The sequence below is a fragment of the Mastigoproctus giganteus genome, chromosome 3 (genome assembly GCF_048544385.1).
Source record: "Mastigoproctus giganteus isolate SK-2022 chromosome 3, ASM4854438v1, whole genome shotgun sequence".
Classification (NCBI taxonomy): domain Eukaryota; kingdom Metazoa; phylum Arthropoda; class Arachnida; order Uropygi; family Thelyphonidae; genus Mastigoproctus; species Mastigoproctus giganteus.
The window spans coordinates 75270705-75288671 of NC_143577.1; the positions used below are offsets into that span (position 1 = coordinate 75270705).

General features: G+C 38.5%; 1 protein-coding gene across 1 annotated transcript in view; it reads right to left on the minus strand.

Annotated features, from left to right (window-relative positions):
- ProRS-m (prolyl-tRNA synthetase 2-like protein, mitochondrial) overlaps positions 1-17967 on the minus strand; it is a 293464-nt gene that overhangs the window by 183499 nt on the left and 91998 nt on the right. The window contains exon 7 of the mRNA XM_090370015.1: positions 6593-6700. Coding sequence (XP_090226141.1) covers positions 6593-6700 — 108 coding nt within the window. The remainder of the gene's footprint in view (positions 1-6592; positions 6701-17967) is intronic.

Consider the following 17967-nt stretch of genomic DNA (forward strand, 5'->3'; position numbering starts at 1 on the left):
CTGTGCTCCTGAACTTACTCCTATTCTTTGCCGCCTTTTTTCACTTTCTTATTCCAAAGGTGTTTTTCCTTCTGCTTGGAAATTTGCTCATATCCAGCCAGTTCCTAAAAAGGGTGACAAATCCCTCCCATCCAATTATCGTCCCATTGCAATTACTTCTACTCTTTCTAAAGTAATGGAGAAATCAATTAACCACCAACTCTTAAATACCTAGAACCCTTCCGTCTGATCAACGATTGCCAGTATGGATTCTGTCAGTGTCGATCCACTGGTGATATTTTGGATTATGTTACCCATTTATGGTCTAATTCAATGGAAAGGTTCGTGGAAACACAAGTAGATGCTCTTCACATCTCAAAGGCTTTTTATTGTGTTTGGCATAAAGATCTTCCAAACAAGCTTCCATTTTATTGTTTGCCAACTGTTTTTAGTAATTGGTTATCCAGTTTTCTCTCTGATCACTCACTGAATGTGATGGTAGATGGCTCCCTGTCTTCTAACTTCTCCACTAATGCCGGTGTCCCCCAAGGTTCAGTTCTTTCCCCCACTCTTTTCCTCTTGTATATCAATGACCTTCTTCCATTGACTGGAAATCCTATCCATAGTTTTGCCGATGATAGCACATTGCACTCCACTTTCCATTTTGAGAAACCTTGTCCTGCTCAATCAGCTTCAACTTCTCGAAAATCTGCTACCAATTCCTTAAATGCCGATCTTCAGGTACTTCTCCAGTGGAGCAAAGACAACTTAGTTGATTTCAACCCTTCTAAAACTCAGTCTTGTCTTATATCTCGCAAAAAGGATTCTTCTGCTCCTATGCTTGTCTTTAGTGACACTCCGATTTCTAGGCAAAATGATATATCTCTTTTGGGGATTACCCTGACTTCTAATCTCTCTTGGCACAAGCACATCACAAATATTGCTTCCTCTGCATCTAAAAACTTGGTTTTCTCTTTCGCTCTCGTCTTTACTTTTCTTCCAATCAGCTGCTCACTCTGTATAAATCCCAAATCCGCCCTGCCATGGAATATTGTTTCCACATCTGGGGTGGTGCCCCCAAAACCTCTCTCAGACTTCTTGATTCCATTCAGAAGAGTGCAGTTAGGTTAATTAATGATTAATCTTTAACAGAGTCTCTCCACTCGCTGTCTCATAGATGTACTGTTTCTGCTGCATGCCTCTTCTACAGATACTTCCATGGGCACTGTTCTTCTGAATTGGCTTCTATAATTCTCGCTCTCTCTTTCAAAACAGTCCGAACACGTGCCGCCACCAGCCAACATCCATTTACTGTCCAACTTCAAACCCACAGAACCAACTTTTCATCTTCCTCATTTATTCATTCAACTGCCTTTTCTGGAACAACCTTCCTACATACGTATTTCCTGAAAATTACAATGTACAGAAGTTCAAGTCCAATGTCAACAAATATCTTCTTTCTTCTTCTCAACCCCCAACACAAGCACAGTACTAAGTACTATAGGTTCTAATACCTTTCGTGTTTGGGGTTCACATAAAAAAAAAAAAAGAAAAACAGCAAAGAGTTCTTTACTTATGTAAACTCTAGAAGGAAGGGGATGAATCAGATTGGTACACTTGATATCGATGGTTCAACTGTTGATGATCCTGCTCAGGTAGCTAACAAACTAAATGAATATTTTGCATCAACATTCACACACGAGGAGTTATTCAGCGATGAGAATGCCAGAGGTGTATTCAACCCTGGCAGTAAACTAGATAATCTTGTAATAACTGAGAGTAAAGTTGAGGAGAAATTGTTGAAGATAAACACAAGAAAGACACCTGGGGTGGATGGAATCTATCCAGTTACATTAAAGGAGGCAGCAAAGGAAGTAAGCAAACCATAGCCATTATCATTAGAGCTTCCTTGGACTCAGGGGAGGTACCCATAGACTGGAGATGTGCAAATGTGACTCCAATTCACAAAGTAGGATCAAAGGCTGACACAAGTAATTATAGACCTGAGAGTTTAACTTCTGTTCCAGGAAAATTAATGGAGGCACTGGTTAAAGAACCACTGCAGGATCATCTAGACGAGACTTCAGTTATAGCTCGGACACAGCATGGTTTTGTTAAGGGAAAGTCTTGTTTGCCTGACAAATTTGATTGGATACTATGATGCAATCACAAAGAACTGGATGCAGGGAATAACTTTGATATTACAGATTTGGATCTTAGAAAGGCTTTTGATACTGTTGCACATGGAAGACTGCTGCACAAATTGGAGCAGTGTGGCATTGGAGGCAAATTGCTGCTATGGATAAAGGGATGGTTCAGGGGAAGAAGACAGAGAGTGGTAATCAATGGACACTGCTCATTGTGGACTAATGTTATTAGAGGAGTCCCTAAGGGTTCAGTGTTGGGTCCATTATTGTTTTCTGTATTTATAAATGATATTGATGATGGTATATCAAGCTTAATGTCCAAGTTTGCAGACAATATAAAGGTTGGCAGGGTTGTTAAGGGCACTACTGATGCTATGCTGCTGCTGCTGCAACAGGATCAGGAAAGGTTGAGCACATTGGCTGAGAGGTGGCAAATGAAGTTTAACATTTGTCAAATGAATTTACACTTTACTTTAGTTAGTACTTTACATTTATCAAATGAATTGACAAATGTAAAGTACTACATATGGGAAACAGCAACCCCAGGGCAACGTATCAACTCTTTGGTACTACACTGACAGTGGCAGAGAATGAGAAGGACCTGAGGGTATTTGTGCAAGCAGATATGAAGTTCTCTGAGCAGTCAGACGGGCTGCAAGAGTAGCTCATGGTGTCTTGTCAATGATATACAGGAATTTTTCTAGCAGGGATAAGGAGGTGATTGTTCCCTTGTATAAGGCTATGATCAGGCCACACCTTGAGCACTGTATACAGGTCTGGCGCCTCATTTCAAGAAAGATGTAGAGCTGCTGGAACAAGTACAGAGAAGGGCAACAAGATTAATGAATGGAACAAAGGGTTACTCTTACAAAGAAAGGCTTAAGTTTTGCAAATTACAGTGTCTGGAGACTAGGCACCGGCGAGGTGAACTGATAGAGGTGTATAAAGCCTTGAATGGTTTGTTCAAGCTCAATGCCAATGGGACTCTTCCTCTTGCTCAGAATATCACCTGAGAGGGCATAAATTCAGATTGAGGAAAGACAGATGTAGGATAGATGTGCGGAAATTTGCCTTTAGCCAGCGGGTGGTTGGTTGGTGGAACAGACTTCTATCCCTTGTTGTGGAAGTTGATAGCCTAAATAAGTTTAAGGCTCGGCTGGACAGGTATTTCAAACGAATGGAGGGGTGAAATGGAAGTGGTTTTGTTTTTTTTTTTTTTTTTGGCTGATGCTGCATAAACTTGCTTTCTTGCATCATATACCTCTTCTAATGCTAATGACTTAAAGCTTCTGAAGGGTGGCTTTAGAATTAGAAGGCTTGTTATGGGATATGTAATAACGGGGTTCGGTGTTGGGTCCACTGTTGTTTTGTATATTTGTCAATGATATTGATGAAGGTATATCAGGCTTAGTATCGAAGTTTGCAGATTATACAAAGGTTCGCAGGGTTGTTAATGACAGTAATGGCAGTGTGTTACGCAACAGGATCTAGAAAATTTGGGCAGATGGGCTGAGAAGTGGCAACTGAAGTTTAACATTGAAAAATGCAAAGTACTGCATATGGATAGAAGTAACCCCAGAGAAATGTAACAACTGTGTGGGTACTACACTTAAGGTGGGAGAAAATGAAAAAGACCTGGGAGTAATTGGGCAGTCAGATATGAAGTTTTCTGAACAATGCAGACAGGCTGCCAGGGAGGTCATGGGGTGTTGTCAATGATACACAGGAATTTTGCTAGCAGGGAAAAGGAGGTGATTGTCCCTCTGTATAAGGCAATGATTAGGTCAGGCCACGCCTTGAGTACTGCGTGCAAGTCTGGAGGCCTCATTTTAGGAAGGATGTAGATTTGCTTGAACATGTACAGAAAAGGGCAACAAGATTGGTGAGGGGAATGAAGGGATCCTCTTACCAAGAGAAGCTTAAGTTCTGCAAATTGCAGTGGCTGGAGACTAGGCACTTGCGAGGTTTGTTTGTTATTTGGTTTTTGGGAGCATTAGCAACTAAGGTCATATTGCTCCGGGGATATGCGGTGGTCATTCCCTGACCTTTCCGTATCCTCCGTATTTGGTGGTCACGGGCTCGAACCCCAGTCTAATCAAGAAGCGTGTGCTAAGCACTGCTGCTCCTGCCCACCTGGCTACGGAGGCACCCACTTGCGAGGTGATCTGATTGAGATGTACAAGGCCTTGAATGGGTTGAGCACGCTGAATTGTGATGGGATTCTTCCACTTGTTCAGATTACGAACCTAAGGGGGCATAAAACTGAAATTGAGGAAGGACAGATGTAGAATAGATGTGCGGAAATTTGCCTTTAGCCAGAAGGTGGTTAATTGCTGGAACAAACTTCCATCTGTTGTTGTGGAAGTTGATAGGTTAAATAAATTTAAGGAGGAACTGGACAAATATTTAGAGGGGATTGTTTTGTAATTTTTTTTGGCTGATGCTGCATAAGCTCATAACACTTGCTTTCTTGCATCACATGCCACTACTACTATTACCTACTATTATATCCCAGGTTACTCTTGTAGGAAAATCTGCATTTGGTAACATTACAGCAACAGAAGCATATCCTGAACTTCTGCATAATGTGACTCAAGATGCTGATTTCGCAGATGAACAGTTGTATAACTGTGATGAAACAGTGCTGTACTAAAAACGTTTCCTCGACAAGTCACTGGATATTAAAAAGGCACCCAACAAAGTGAGCATGAAATCTAACAAAGAGAGAATTACTGTGTTACTGTGCACAAACAAGACTGGAAATTACTAGCTAAAGTTGTTGTGTATCAATTAAAGTTGAAGTTCCCCAGAGTTTTAAGCATGTGAGTATGAAATCTCTACCTGTGATTTATAAAAATAGCTACAATGCTTGGAGGGTGAGTGATATTTTTGCTTCATGGTATGAAAGTGAGTTTGTACCATCAGTGAGACATTATTTTTTAAAGAAAAGACTGTTATTGTTGAATCACTGCCTAGCTGATCCTTTGGTTGATGTCCTAAAATAGAAAGATGGCCAAATCAGAGTCACACTTCTGCCAGAGAACACAACTGCACTAATTAAGCCCACGGATCAGAGCATTATTTGAGCCTTAAAAGCTTACTATTGTTGTGAGCTACTTGCTGGTATTAAGAACTAAGAAATTCAAGTTCTAGAATTTCTGAAAACATTAATGCTGAAAGATGTTGAATACAATATCGGATTAGCAGGAGAGAAAATAAGCTCAAGGTAACTAAAAATTGCTGGAAAAAATGTATTGGAAAAGACAAGATCACTAATTATAATCTTGAATTAGCAGCATTTTCAGAACAAGAAGCAAAGGCTGCTTGTAATGTACTTGGTGGCAGTCTAGGAGCAAATGGCCTGGCTGCTTGGATTAAGCTGAATGAGAAGCATCAGTTGCACACTATTGTTGTTGTTGTTATTTGGTTTTTAGGAGCATTAGCAACTAAGGCCATATTGCTCCGGGAATATGTGGTGGTCATTCCCTGACCTTTCCGCATCCTCTGTATTTGGTGGTGACGGGCTCGAACCCCCGGTCTAATCAAGAAGCGTGTGCTACACACTGCTGCTCCTTCCCACCTGGCTACGGAGGCGCCCTAGTTGCACACTACCTGAGCAAGGAAGAAATTGCAGCCTCTGTGAACAGTGGGAAGACAATTGACAAACAGAAGGCCAGTGACAGAGGAAGTGACTCAGAAGATAATGAGGATGACTCATATAAGGAAAAAGCACCAGAAATTAACAATGTGCTTTAAAATATTAATGAGGTGATGGCATAGTTAGAATGTCAGAGTGATAGTAAATGTCTTCATTTATTGCATCTGACCACAACCACACTACAGTATTAAGAATTATGTACCTGCAAAAATGTTGTCACCAGTTCCAGCAAATTAAATTACATGACTATTTCAGAAGAGATGCGTAAAATGTAAGCCAACAGCATTGTGTTTTAGTACAATGTAAAGGGAATAATATAATGTTTAATACATTGCCTTTTAGTATATATACTCATAAAACATTAGTAAATAAAGTATTTATTTACTAAGTAAAGGGTATTTATGTTAAAAAAAACTAGGGAAAAAAATGGTAAATGAATTTATATAAGTTACAAAAAAGATAAAGCAAAGCTGTGTTTCACACGATGAACAGGAGAATGATTGAAAATAAATGGCCTTTGTCGTAAATCCAGATATTTGTCAGCTATGCTTATTGTATAAAGACTCAAATCACACCTTTACCTTACTGTAGAGGATAAGGTAAAGGAGTGATTTAGTAATCCAATGTACTTAGTTGAAATAAGTAAGTTAGTGGGAGGGGGAAGCTAAAAAATTACAATCAAATAAAACACTTGCATTTCCTGCTAAAATAACAGGCCCACAGGATGACTGCACTAATTGTTTGCAGTAATTAGTATACAATATTTTCCTGTAAATGAATTCTTTTCAATATTAACATATGTCTGTACCTTTTGTGACAGGTATTCCTAAATGTTTAAATATTGTTTCATAGGCAGAGCAAACATCTCCATAGGTTTTCAGAGCAGTCTCTTTGCTGGAGTCAAAGGTATACAAATCTAAAAAGTAATATTTAACAATTTGTGAGAGAAAAAAAAAAAATAATAGCTATTTAATAATTTTAAAATTCACCTATGTTTATTCTTGATGATTATTTTAATTCAAATGATACTTTATACTACTGATTCAACAAACATACTAGACATTGAAAAACTTTATTAGATAGATTATTATTATGAACACACAAAGGGGTAACAGAGGGCACTTAAGAATTACAAAAAGAATGGGGAATTAAGTACTGTATTTTAGTTTTGCAATCATACATCAGCAACATGTATATTTCTTAATTTAATTTATCTATTTTATGTTCTTTAATTGTCATATCAATAATATATGTCTGAATTTCACTTCAAGTGTCTGCACACATTAATTTTCTAGCAGAGTATACAATTCAAATTTCATAAGCAGAATTTAAGCATGGCAAGCTTTATATGAAGAGGTTGGTAATACTAGTGCCCATCTGACTGTTTTGAGGAAATAATGCTATACGTGTCATGTACTAATTTCATTTGATCTGTCAGCTATAAATCTGTCACTATAAATAAATTGAATCAAACAATTTAATCCAAAATGGTATGTGAAAAGAAAAATCAATCTACTTATAGCCAGTTTAATTGAAATGCCTATAATTAGAAACAACATAATCGAAATAAATTTAATTAAGTTTTAAAATATTTTACTTTTATGAGATGTAATCAAAAAGGTGTGTAGCACTAACTCTGTATCTTGAACCTGCACATATTGTAATTTGTCATAATATGTTCAGTAATTCATCTAAATATAGCAGCTCATGAATCACCTATTCATCTGCAGTCAGTCTAAATTAGTATTTTATAAGGTGTTTTATAAGTTTCATCATATTTTAAAATGAGTGATTTCACTGAGATTCGAACTTGCATTAAATTTCAGTTCAAATTGCAATAGATCCCCATAAAATTCTTCAAACAGGCTTCTGAGGGTTGGGTATATTCATATTGTAGTTGTAAATGTTTTCCACCAACCTTATGTAGAAATAAAACACAACGAAAACTAGAATCCTGATAACTATGTATTTATAATAAATTATATTTGCCTGTATTTACAATAAATTATATTTAACTTTACAACTAAAATATATAAAATATACATATAAAATATACATTAAAATATACTGGGTTAAGAACAATAAAACCATAAAATACATTAAAATATACTAAATTAAAATTTCTCATCAACCCTTTGTTCCACTCACCAATCTCATTGCCCTCCTCTGTACTCATTCCAGCAGCTCTACATCTTTCCTAAAATGAGGTCTCAGACCTGTATACAGTATTTAAGTTGTGGCCTGACCATTGCCTTATACAAGGGAACAATCACTCCCTTATGCCTGCTAGCAAAATTCCTGTATATATATACTGACGAGACACCATGAGCTACTCTTGCAGGCTTTTTGCACTGCTCAGAAAGCTTCATATCTGACTGCACAATTACCCTAAGGTAATTGTGCAGTCAGACTGGGTGGTACTACACTCAGGTAACCTGGGGAGGTTACATGAGTGTAGTACCACCCAGTTAATACGTTATTCTGGGATTACTGCTACCATTATACAATACTTTACATTTGTCAATGTTAAACTTCATTTGCCACGTCTCAGCACATTTGCTCAACTTTTCCAGATCCTGTTGCAGTAGTGTACTATCATTACTGTCATTAATAAAGGAGTCTGCTGACGAGGCTAGTAGGGGCCAGACGTGTTCAAAGCCGCTAAATGGATTTTTCTTATTTATTGATTTGAAATTATTGTTTTTCTAAAACTTTTGATTTAAATTTAGTAGTATAGCATTATTTTGGGATTTTCTGATTAATTTGGTGTATTTATTCTTTACTCGGCCTTGCAATTGCATAAAAGTATCGGTAAGCGTATCCACGTGTTACAAGTCGCAACTCCGCTGAACGAGAAGTTTTTTTTTTAGCCATATTTAGCCGCTTATTGAATATTGTTTACATCAAATTATTTTTTGTAAGTAGCTTATAGACCTAGTAAGGATCGTTAGTTTACTCTGAATTGAGACAGTGAGATTTGAAAGTTAATTAATACTTAAGTGTCCATAGATTACCGTTCGTAACTTCACGCCTTTGTCTTTGTCATACGATCGTTATATATCAAACCTAGATAACGTTAGTATAGTATAGGTTATAATATTTTCAGTGATCGGTAAAATCTATTAAACTTGTTGAACTTCGTTGGCATTTAAATTGTACTTTTAACTAAATACATATACCGACTTAGATTACAAACGTAAAATAATTAATTAATACATAACTGATACGGAAGTTATATAAAGGGAACTCGGAGATAATTAATACTTGACACTAAAAAATATATATCTCGTTATAACTGTGTTGGGAGATAAGTTAGGGTTATAAACTGAAATTGAAATTTTATTTAAATTAAAAGAAATCATGACTCAGACCAGAGCAGCAAACCAAAAGGCTCAAGCTAATGGAAGTGCTGTGGCTCAGAGGAGAACTGAGGGGGGCTTTTGCCTTCTGAATCACAGCCTTCTAAAATGCACAGCTTGCATGATGTTAGTGGAGCATTCAGGTACGGGACATGATATTGCCATGGGGGATGTCTTTGTGCATGCACGCAATGCAAGGTGTGTAACGAAATCAGGCGACAACTCAGCATTGTTATGGGCCTATATGAGAGCTTGAAGGACAGGGTGGATGCCCTCGAAGGATCTAAATTGAGGGGCCCATCAAGTTCTCAGTTGCCCACATCAATGCCAGAGATTGCACTTGGTCATCACGCAACACAGCGGCAACCCCCAAGGCAGAATGCATTGGTCCCACAGGAACTAGTAATTGTTGGTGACTCTATTGTCAGGGAAACGGGGAATATGCTTTGTAAAGAGGATAGCTGGAACAGGACCGGGGTATGTCTGCCAGGGGCAAAGTTGATGACGTTCTAGAGCAGATATCATCTTTTAAGGGCACAAAAGGTGATATAGTTGTACACATTGGCACTAATGATATCAAGAGTAGGAGACCGGCAGAATTGCTTAACAAGTACAGGTCACTGTTGAAAAAAAGCCGTGAAATAGGGTTGAAATTGAAAGTGTCTGCAATTCTGCCCAGACACGATAGGAGGGAGTATATGATGAGAGCTTTGTCGATCAATTCGGCCCTGGAAAGATTGTGCAAGGCTCAAGGGGTAGAATTTTTTTCAGCCTGCACTGTACTTGTTAACAGGAGAGATTGCTTCTACAGGGATGGGATACACTTAAATAGAAAGGGTGCAAGAATATTTGCTGATGCTATCGAGGCAGTGTTAGGTGGGTCGGAAAACTGCTAGCTTGGGGGTAGACAAAGACGAATAGATTAACAGTAGCCACTGGCAGAGAAGAAAGATATTCTTGCACTGCTTCTATTGGAATGAGCAGAAGCCTGAAAAACAAGATACAGGATATTTCAGAGACTGCCGGGAGTCATTGCGGTACAAGTAAACACATGGGTTGTGTTAAGGTAGCTAAGAATAGAAATAGGTGGATGTATACTTGCGTGTACACCAATGCTAGGAGTTTAGTAAATAAATTTGATGAATTTGAGGTATTGCTCAAAACATCAAAGGCAGATATTGTTGGGATATCAGAGATGTGGTGTCACACAGATATAAGGAATGCAGAACTGGGATTTGGGGAGTACAACGTCTACAGAAAGGATAGACTGGATAGGAAGGCAGGGGGGGGTTATGCTATTAGTTAAGAAATACATAAAATCCAAGGAAGTGAAGCCAGTGTACATCGCTGGACAGTACAGTGTCGAGTCATTTTGGTGTGACATAAGCATTGGGAGATCAAAATTGAGAGTAGGAGTGTGCTATAGGCCTAATGACTCTGATGAGTATAATAAGATACTGTACAGGGAAATAGAGTGGGCCAGTAAATCAGAGAGTCTTATAATGGGAGATTTTAATTTCCCAGATATTGACTGGAATATGGGGGCTGGTCACTCACACACTAGCAAGGCTTTTGGGGATTTATTGGATGATTGTTTTCTACATCAGCATGTTCAGGAGGCAACTAGTGGGAGTGATACACTTGATTTGATTATCAGCAGTGATTCTTCATGCATTAAGAATCTGCAGATAAATGAACCACTAGGTGGCAGTGATCACAGTGTGCTGAAGTGGGATTTACTCAAAGAGGTAACTACCATTAGGGGTAAAGGGAAGGGTTATTGCTTCCGTAAAGGTGACTACGATGGACTGAGACAGTATTTAAATTCTATACAGTGGGACCAACTGATGATGTTACCAACAGCAAATCCAAAATGGGAAGCATTCAAAGAACTTATATTGGAAGCTACTAGGCTTTACATACCAACTAAGAAATATTGTTCAAAGTTTAGGCCTAAATGCATGTCAGATGAACATTAATGAGGCATATGGCAGAGAAGAAACATGCATGGGATACATACAAATTAACACATGACCCAGAAGCCTATGATAGATACAAGATGATCTGTAACCAAGTTACAAAGGAGGTTAGGCAGGCAAAGGCAGATTACGAGAAATCTTTGGCAAGGGATGCAAAGAAAAACAGCAAAGAGTTCTTTACTTATGTAAACTCTAGAAGGAAGGGGATGAATCAGATTGGTCCACTTGATATCGATGGGTCAACTGTTGATGATCCTGCTCAGGTAGCTAACAAACTAAATGAATATTTTGCATCAACATTTACACATGAGGAGTTATTTAGTGATCAGAAAGCCAGAGGTGTATTCAACACTAGCAGTAAGCTAGAGAATCTTGTAATAACTGAGAGTAAAGTGGAGGAGAAATTGTTGAAGATAAACACAAGAAAGGCACCCGGGGTGGATGGGATCTATCCAGTTATATTAAAGGAGGCAGCAAAGGAAGTAAGCAAACCCTTAGCCATAATTATGAGAGCTTCCTTGGACTCAGGGGAGGTACCCACAGACTGAAGATGTGCAAATGTCACCCCAATTCACAAAGCAGGATCAAAGGCTGACACAAGTAATTATAGACCTGTGAGTTTAACTTCTGTTCCAGGAAAATTAATGGAGGCACTACTTAAAGAAGCACTGCAGGATCATTTTGAGACTTCAGCTATAGCTCGGACACAGCATGCTTTTGTTAAGGGGAAGTCTTGCCTGACCAATTTGATTGGATACTATGATGCAGTCACAAAGGAACCGGATGCAGGGAATAACTTTGATATTATATACTTGGATCTTAGAAAGGCTTTTGATACTGTTGACATGGAAGACTGCTGCACAAATTGGAGCAGTGTGGCATTGGAGCCAAATTGCTGCTGTGGATAAAGGGGTGGCTGAGGGGGAGAAGACAGAGAGTGGTAATCAATGGACACTGCTCGTCGTGGACTAATGTTATTAGTGGAGTCCCTCAGGGCTCAGTGTTGGGTCCATTATTGTTTTCTATATTCATAAATGATATTGATGAGGATATATCAAGCTTAATGTCGAAGTTTGCAGACAATACAAAGGTAGGCAGGGTTGTCAAGGACACTACTGACACTATGCTGCTGCAACAGGATCTGGAAAGGTTGAGCAGATGGGCTGAGAGATGGCAAATGAAGTTTAACATTGACAAATGTAAAGTACTACACATGGGAAACAGCAACCCCAGAGCAACGTATCAACTCTGTGGTACTACACTGACAGTGGTAGAGAATGAAAGGGACCTGGGGGTGGTTGTGCAGGCAGATATGAAGTTCTCTGAGCAGTGCAGACGGGCTGCAAGAGTAGCTCATGGTGTATTGTCAATGATATATAGGAATTTTTCTAGCAGGGATAAGGTGGTGATTATTCCCTTGTATAAGGCAATGGTTAGGCCACATCTTGAGTACTGTATACAGGTCTGGAGGCCTCATTTCAAGAAGGATGTAGAGCTGCTGGAACGAGTACAGAGAAGGGCAACAAGATTATTGAATGGAACAAAGGGTTGCTCTTACGAAGAAAGGCTTAAGTTTTGCAAATTACAGTGTCTGGAGACTAGGCACCAGCGAGGTGATCTGATAGAGGTGTATAAAGCCTTGAATGGTTTGAGCATGCTCAATGCTGATGGGATTCTTCCTCTCGCTCAGAATAATCACCTGAGAGGGCATAAATTCAAATTGAGGAAAGACAGATGTAGGATAGACGTGCGGAAATTTGCCTTTAGCCAGCGGGTGGTTGGTTGGTGGAACAGACTTCCATCCCTTGTCGTGGAAGTTGATAGCCTAAATAAGTTAAAGGCTCAGCTGGACAGGTATTTTGAACGAACAGAGGGGTGAAGTGGAAGTGGTTTTTTTTTTTTTTTTGGCTGATGCTGCATAAGCTTGCTTTCTTGCATCAAATGCCTCTACTAATGCTAATGCTAAACCTTAACCATCATCATCATCAGCCATTTTGAATCCACTGCAGGATGAAGGCCTCTCCAGCAACTTCCCAGTTCCTTCTGTTTTGAGCACTGGCCATCCATTTACTACTCAAAAACTCATGAATTTCATCTATCCATCTCCGCCTTTGTCTTCCAGGTTTTCTTCTAGCTCCTCTTGGGTACCATTCTGTTATTTTCTTAGTCCATCTGCCATCATGTCTTCTAGCTATGTGTCCTGCCCAAGACCATTTTAGTTCTTTAGTTTTGATAAGAATGTTTTTTACTTGAGTTTGCCTGCCTAATCCATGTGTTTCTCTTCTTATCTAACAGTCTGATTCCCAATATAATTCGTTCTATTCTTCGCTGTGTAGTTCTTAGCTTCTCTTCCATTCTTTTGGTGAGTGCCCAAGTTTCACTTCCATAAGTCATGGTGGGGAGTATACATTGATTCATTATTTTACGTTTCAGGCAAACTGGGATATTGCTCCTCAGTATGTGACTATATTTCCTGAATGCTATCCATCCAAAATTTATTCTTCTCTTGACTTCCAGCCATTTATCTTTATTACAGCTAATAACTTGTCCCAGATAAGTATATGAGTCCACCTTTTCAATTACTGCTCCTTCAATCATTATTTCCCCTTTCCGTGGCATACTTGTTCATCATTACTTTTGTTTTAGCCATATTCATCTTTACTCCAAAATCCTTACTAACTGTGCATAACTGATTAAGATTTTCCTCTAATTCTTTGGGATCGTGGCTTATGACCACAATGTCATCTGCAAATTGTAAATGGTTTAGGTACTCTCCGTTCACATTGACTCCTTTCTGCGACCAGTCTAATCTTCTGAAAGCTTCCTCAAGGGCAGCAGTAAACAGCTTCGGAGATATTGTGTCTCCTTGTCGAACTCCTTTCTCGATTTTAAATTTGCTACTGTCTTTGTCTAGTCTAATAAAGGATGTAGCACTCTCATATATTTTCTTCAAAATCATAATATATGGAGTATCTATGCCTTGTCTTTCCAGTGCCCGAAACATTGCCTTATGCTGTATGGAGTCAAATGCCTTTTCATAATCCACAAATGCCAGGCATAATGGTGTTTTATATTCATTTGCTTTCTCCATTAGCTGTGATATTACGTGAAGGTGATCCATAGTTGAGAATCCTGTCCTAAAGCCAGCTTGCTCTTTCGGTTGATTCTCATCAAGTATTCTTTCTAATCTGTTAGTAATGACCCTTGTGAACAACTTGTAGATATGGGATAACAAGCTAATTGGTCTATAATTTCCAATTTCTGATTTATCTCCTTTCTTATGCAGCAAAACTATGATTGCATTATTCCACTGCTTAGGCATCGCACCTTTTCTAATGCACTTTGTGAAGAGCCTTGCCAGTTTTTGTGTTATGTCTCTTCCTCCCAATTTTAACAACTCTACAGTAACTTCATCTTCCCCCGGGGCTTTCCGATTCTTCATTTTCTTCAATGCATGTTCTACCTCATCAGGAAGAATATCGGGTATGTCGTATGTGTTGCTACTTTGCAATCCATCTTCCCCACTGCTGGTATCATTACCTCGCTCCTTGTATAATTCTCTATAGTAGTCTTCGCTATTTGAATTATGCCTTCTCTGCTGTTTATAAGTACACCATCGCTATTCTTCAGTTTCAGTATCATTTGTCTTTCTGTATTACTGCTCATGGCTGCTGATTTAAATCCTTTGTTTTCCCTTAATGCTTGTTCTACTTTTCTTGTGTTAAATCTTCTTATGTCCTCTCTGAGTCTCTTTCTAATGGCTTTGCATAACTCAGTATACTCAATTTTCTCCCTGTCAGTGTTTTTCTTGCTCTTCATTTGTCGTCTTTGGTTCATCATGACAAGTGTTTCTTGACTAATTTTTTCTTCTTTGGATTTCTGTTTCCCTATAGGTTTCTTGGGCTTTATCACTTTCAAAAAGTTGTAATATTCCTCGTCGATATCTTGGTCCTCAGCAGTCTGCAGAAGCTCATACTTGTTCTTAAGTTCCAGTACATACTGCTTTTTCTCCTCTACTGTTATCTCAAAGACCTTTGTATTATTTACTCGAGTCAGTTTTTTCCTTTCCTACATCTATATCAAGTGTACATCTTACCATTCTGTGATCACTTCCAACATTTACCTTATTCAGGACGGTAACATCAGTCACAATATATCTTCTGTTAGTGAGGATGAAGTCGATTTCATTAGTTGTTAATCCATTTGGACTCTTTCATGTCCACTTTCTGTTCACCCTTTTCTTGAAAACAGTGTTCATTACTGACATTCCTTGAGATTCTGCAAATTCCACAAGTCTTTCACCTCTTTTATTTCTTTCACCAATTCCAAAATTTCCTATAGTTCCTCTTTCTGCGCTGTTTTGCCTTTTTCCAACCTTAGCATTGAAGTCCCCCATAATAATAGTGTAGTGGGTTTTCTGCTCATCTAGAAGACTCTCAATTTCAGTGTACATTTCTTCAACCTCTTCATCATCATGGCTCGATGTTGGTGCATATATCATTATAATCTTTAGCTTGTACCTCTTAGAAATCTTGAGTATTAGTCTTGACACCCTTGGTGATGTACTTTACCATATCATTAACCTTAACCATATCATTGATAAATACTGAAAACAACAATGGGTCCAACACCAAACCCTGCAGTACTCCACTAATAACATTAGTCCAAGAAGAGCAGTGTCCATTGATAACCACTCTGTCTTCTACAACTCACCATCCTTTTATCCATTGTAGCAACTTGCCCTTAATGCCATTCTGCTCCAATTTGTACAGTAGTTTTCCATATACAACAGTATCAAAAGCTTTACTAAAATTCAAGTATATGATATCAAAATTATGGTTTGCATCCAATTCCTTTGTGACCACATCATAGAATCAATTAAATTTGCAAGACAAGACTTCCCCCTTAACAATGCATGCTGTGTCTGAACTATAACTGCAGTCTTATTTTGATGATGCTGCATCACTTTCTTAACCAGTGACTCCATTATTTTCTCTGGAACAGAGGTCTGTAATTACCCATCTCACCCTCTGAGACTCCTTTTTGAATTGGGGACACATTTGCTCATCTCTGGTCCATGGGACTTCCCCTGAGTGCAAGGCAGTTTTCATAATTATGGCTAAGGGTTTGCTTACTTCTTTGTTGTCTCCTTTAATATAACTGGATAGATCCCATAGATTCCATTAAACATAAGGAAGGCACCTGAGGTGCCTTCCTTATGTTTAACTTCAACAATTTCTCTCCACTTTGCTCTCAGTTATTACAAAATCATTTAGCTCCCTGTTAGAGTTTCATAAACTTCTGTCATTCCCCTCCTTGAATAACGTCTCATGTGTAAATGTAGACAAAATACTCATTCAATTTATCAGCTACCTGAACATGATCATCAATAGTCAAACCATTTATGTTAAGTGGACCATTCTGACTCATCCCTTTCCTTCTAGAGTTTACAAAAGTAAAGAACTCTTTGCTGTTTTTCTTTGCATCCTTTGCCAAAGATTTCTCATAATTTGGCTTCACCTGCCTAACCTCCTTTGTGACTTGATTACAGACTAGCTTATATCTGCCATATGATTCTGTGTCGCCTGATAACTTATATGCATTCCCATGCATTTTTCTTCTCTGCCACAAGCCGTATTAATTCATCTGATATCGATTTAGGCCTAAACCTTCAACATATTTCTTAATTAGTATGAAAAGCCTAGTATCATCCATAATTAAGTCCTTAAAGGCTTCCATTTAGAATTAACATTGGTAGCATCATCAGTTGATCCCACTGTATAGAATTTAAAAACTCTCCGAGACCACTTTAGTCACCTTTACCAAAAAATCAAAAACTTCTCCTTACTCCTGATGGTAGTTATATCTTTAAGTAAATCCCACATCAGTACACTGTGATCACTGCCACCTAGTGGTCCCTTTCTATGCAAATTCTTAACGCATGAATAATCAGATCAAGAGTATTACTACCTCTGGTTGCGTCTTGAACATGCTGCTATAGAAAACAGACATCCAATAAATTCACAAAAGTCTTGTTAGTGTGCGAGTGACCAACCCATAAGTTACAGTCAATATCTGGAAAGTTAAAATCTCCCATTATAAGACATTCTGATTTACTGGCCCACTCTATTTCTCTGAACAAATGCTCATTACACTCATCAGATTCATTAGACCTAAAACACACACCTACTCTCATTTTCCCTTTCCTAATGCTTATTTCACACCACACTGATTCAACATTGCATTGTCCACCAATGTCAATTGGATGCACTTCCTTAGGTTTTATGTTTCTTAACTAACAGCATAACCCCCTCCTCCCTTCCTGTCCTGTCTATCCTTTCTGTACACATTATACTCCCCAAATTCCAATTCTGCACTTCTTATATCCATGTGGCACCAAGTCTCTGATTTCCTAACAATATCCACTTTTGATGTCTTCTCCAGCACTTCCAATTCATAAAATTTATTTAGTATACTCCTAGCATTTGTGTACATGCAAGTATACATATACCTATTCTTACTCTTATTCTTATTCTCGCTGAGAAAAATTATACCCCATGAGACTTGCACAATCTCTGCAGAGCTGAACTGATTGGCAAGGTTCTCATCATACACACCCTCCTATCATGTCTGGGCAGAATTGCAGACACTTTCAAATTCAACCCTAATTCACGGCTTTTTTTCAACATTGACTTGTACTTGTTAAGTAAGTCTGCAGATCTCCTACTTTTAATGTCATTGGTGCCAACTTGTACAACAATATCATCCCTTGTGTTCTTAAAAGATGATATCTGTTCTACAATGTCATCAACTTTTGCCCCTGGCAGACATACCCCTGGTCCTAT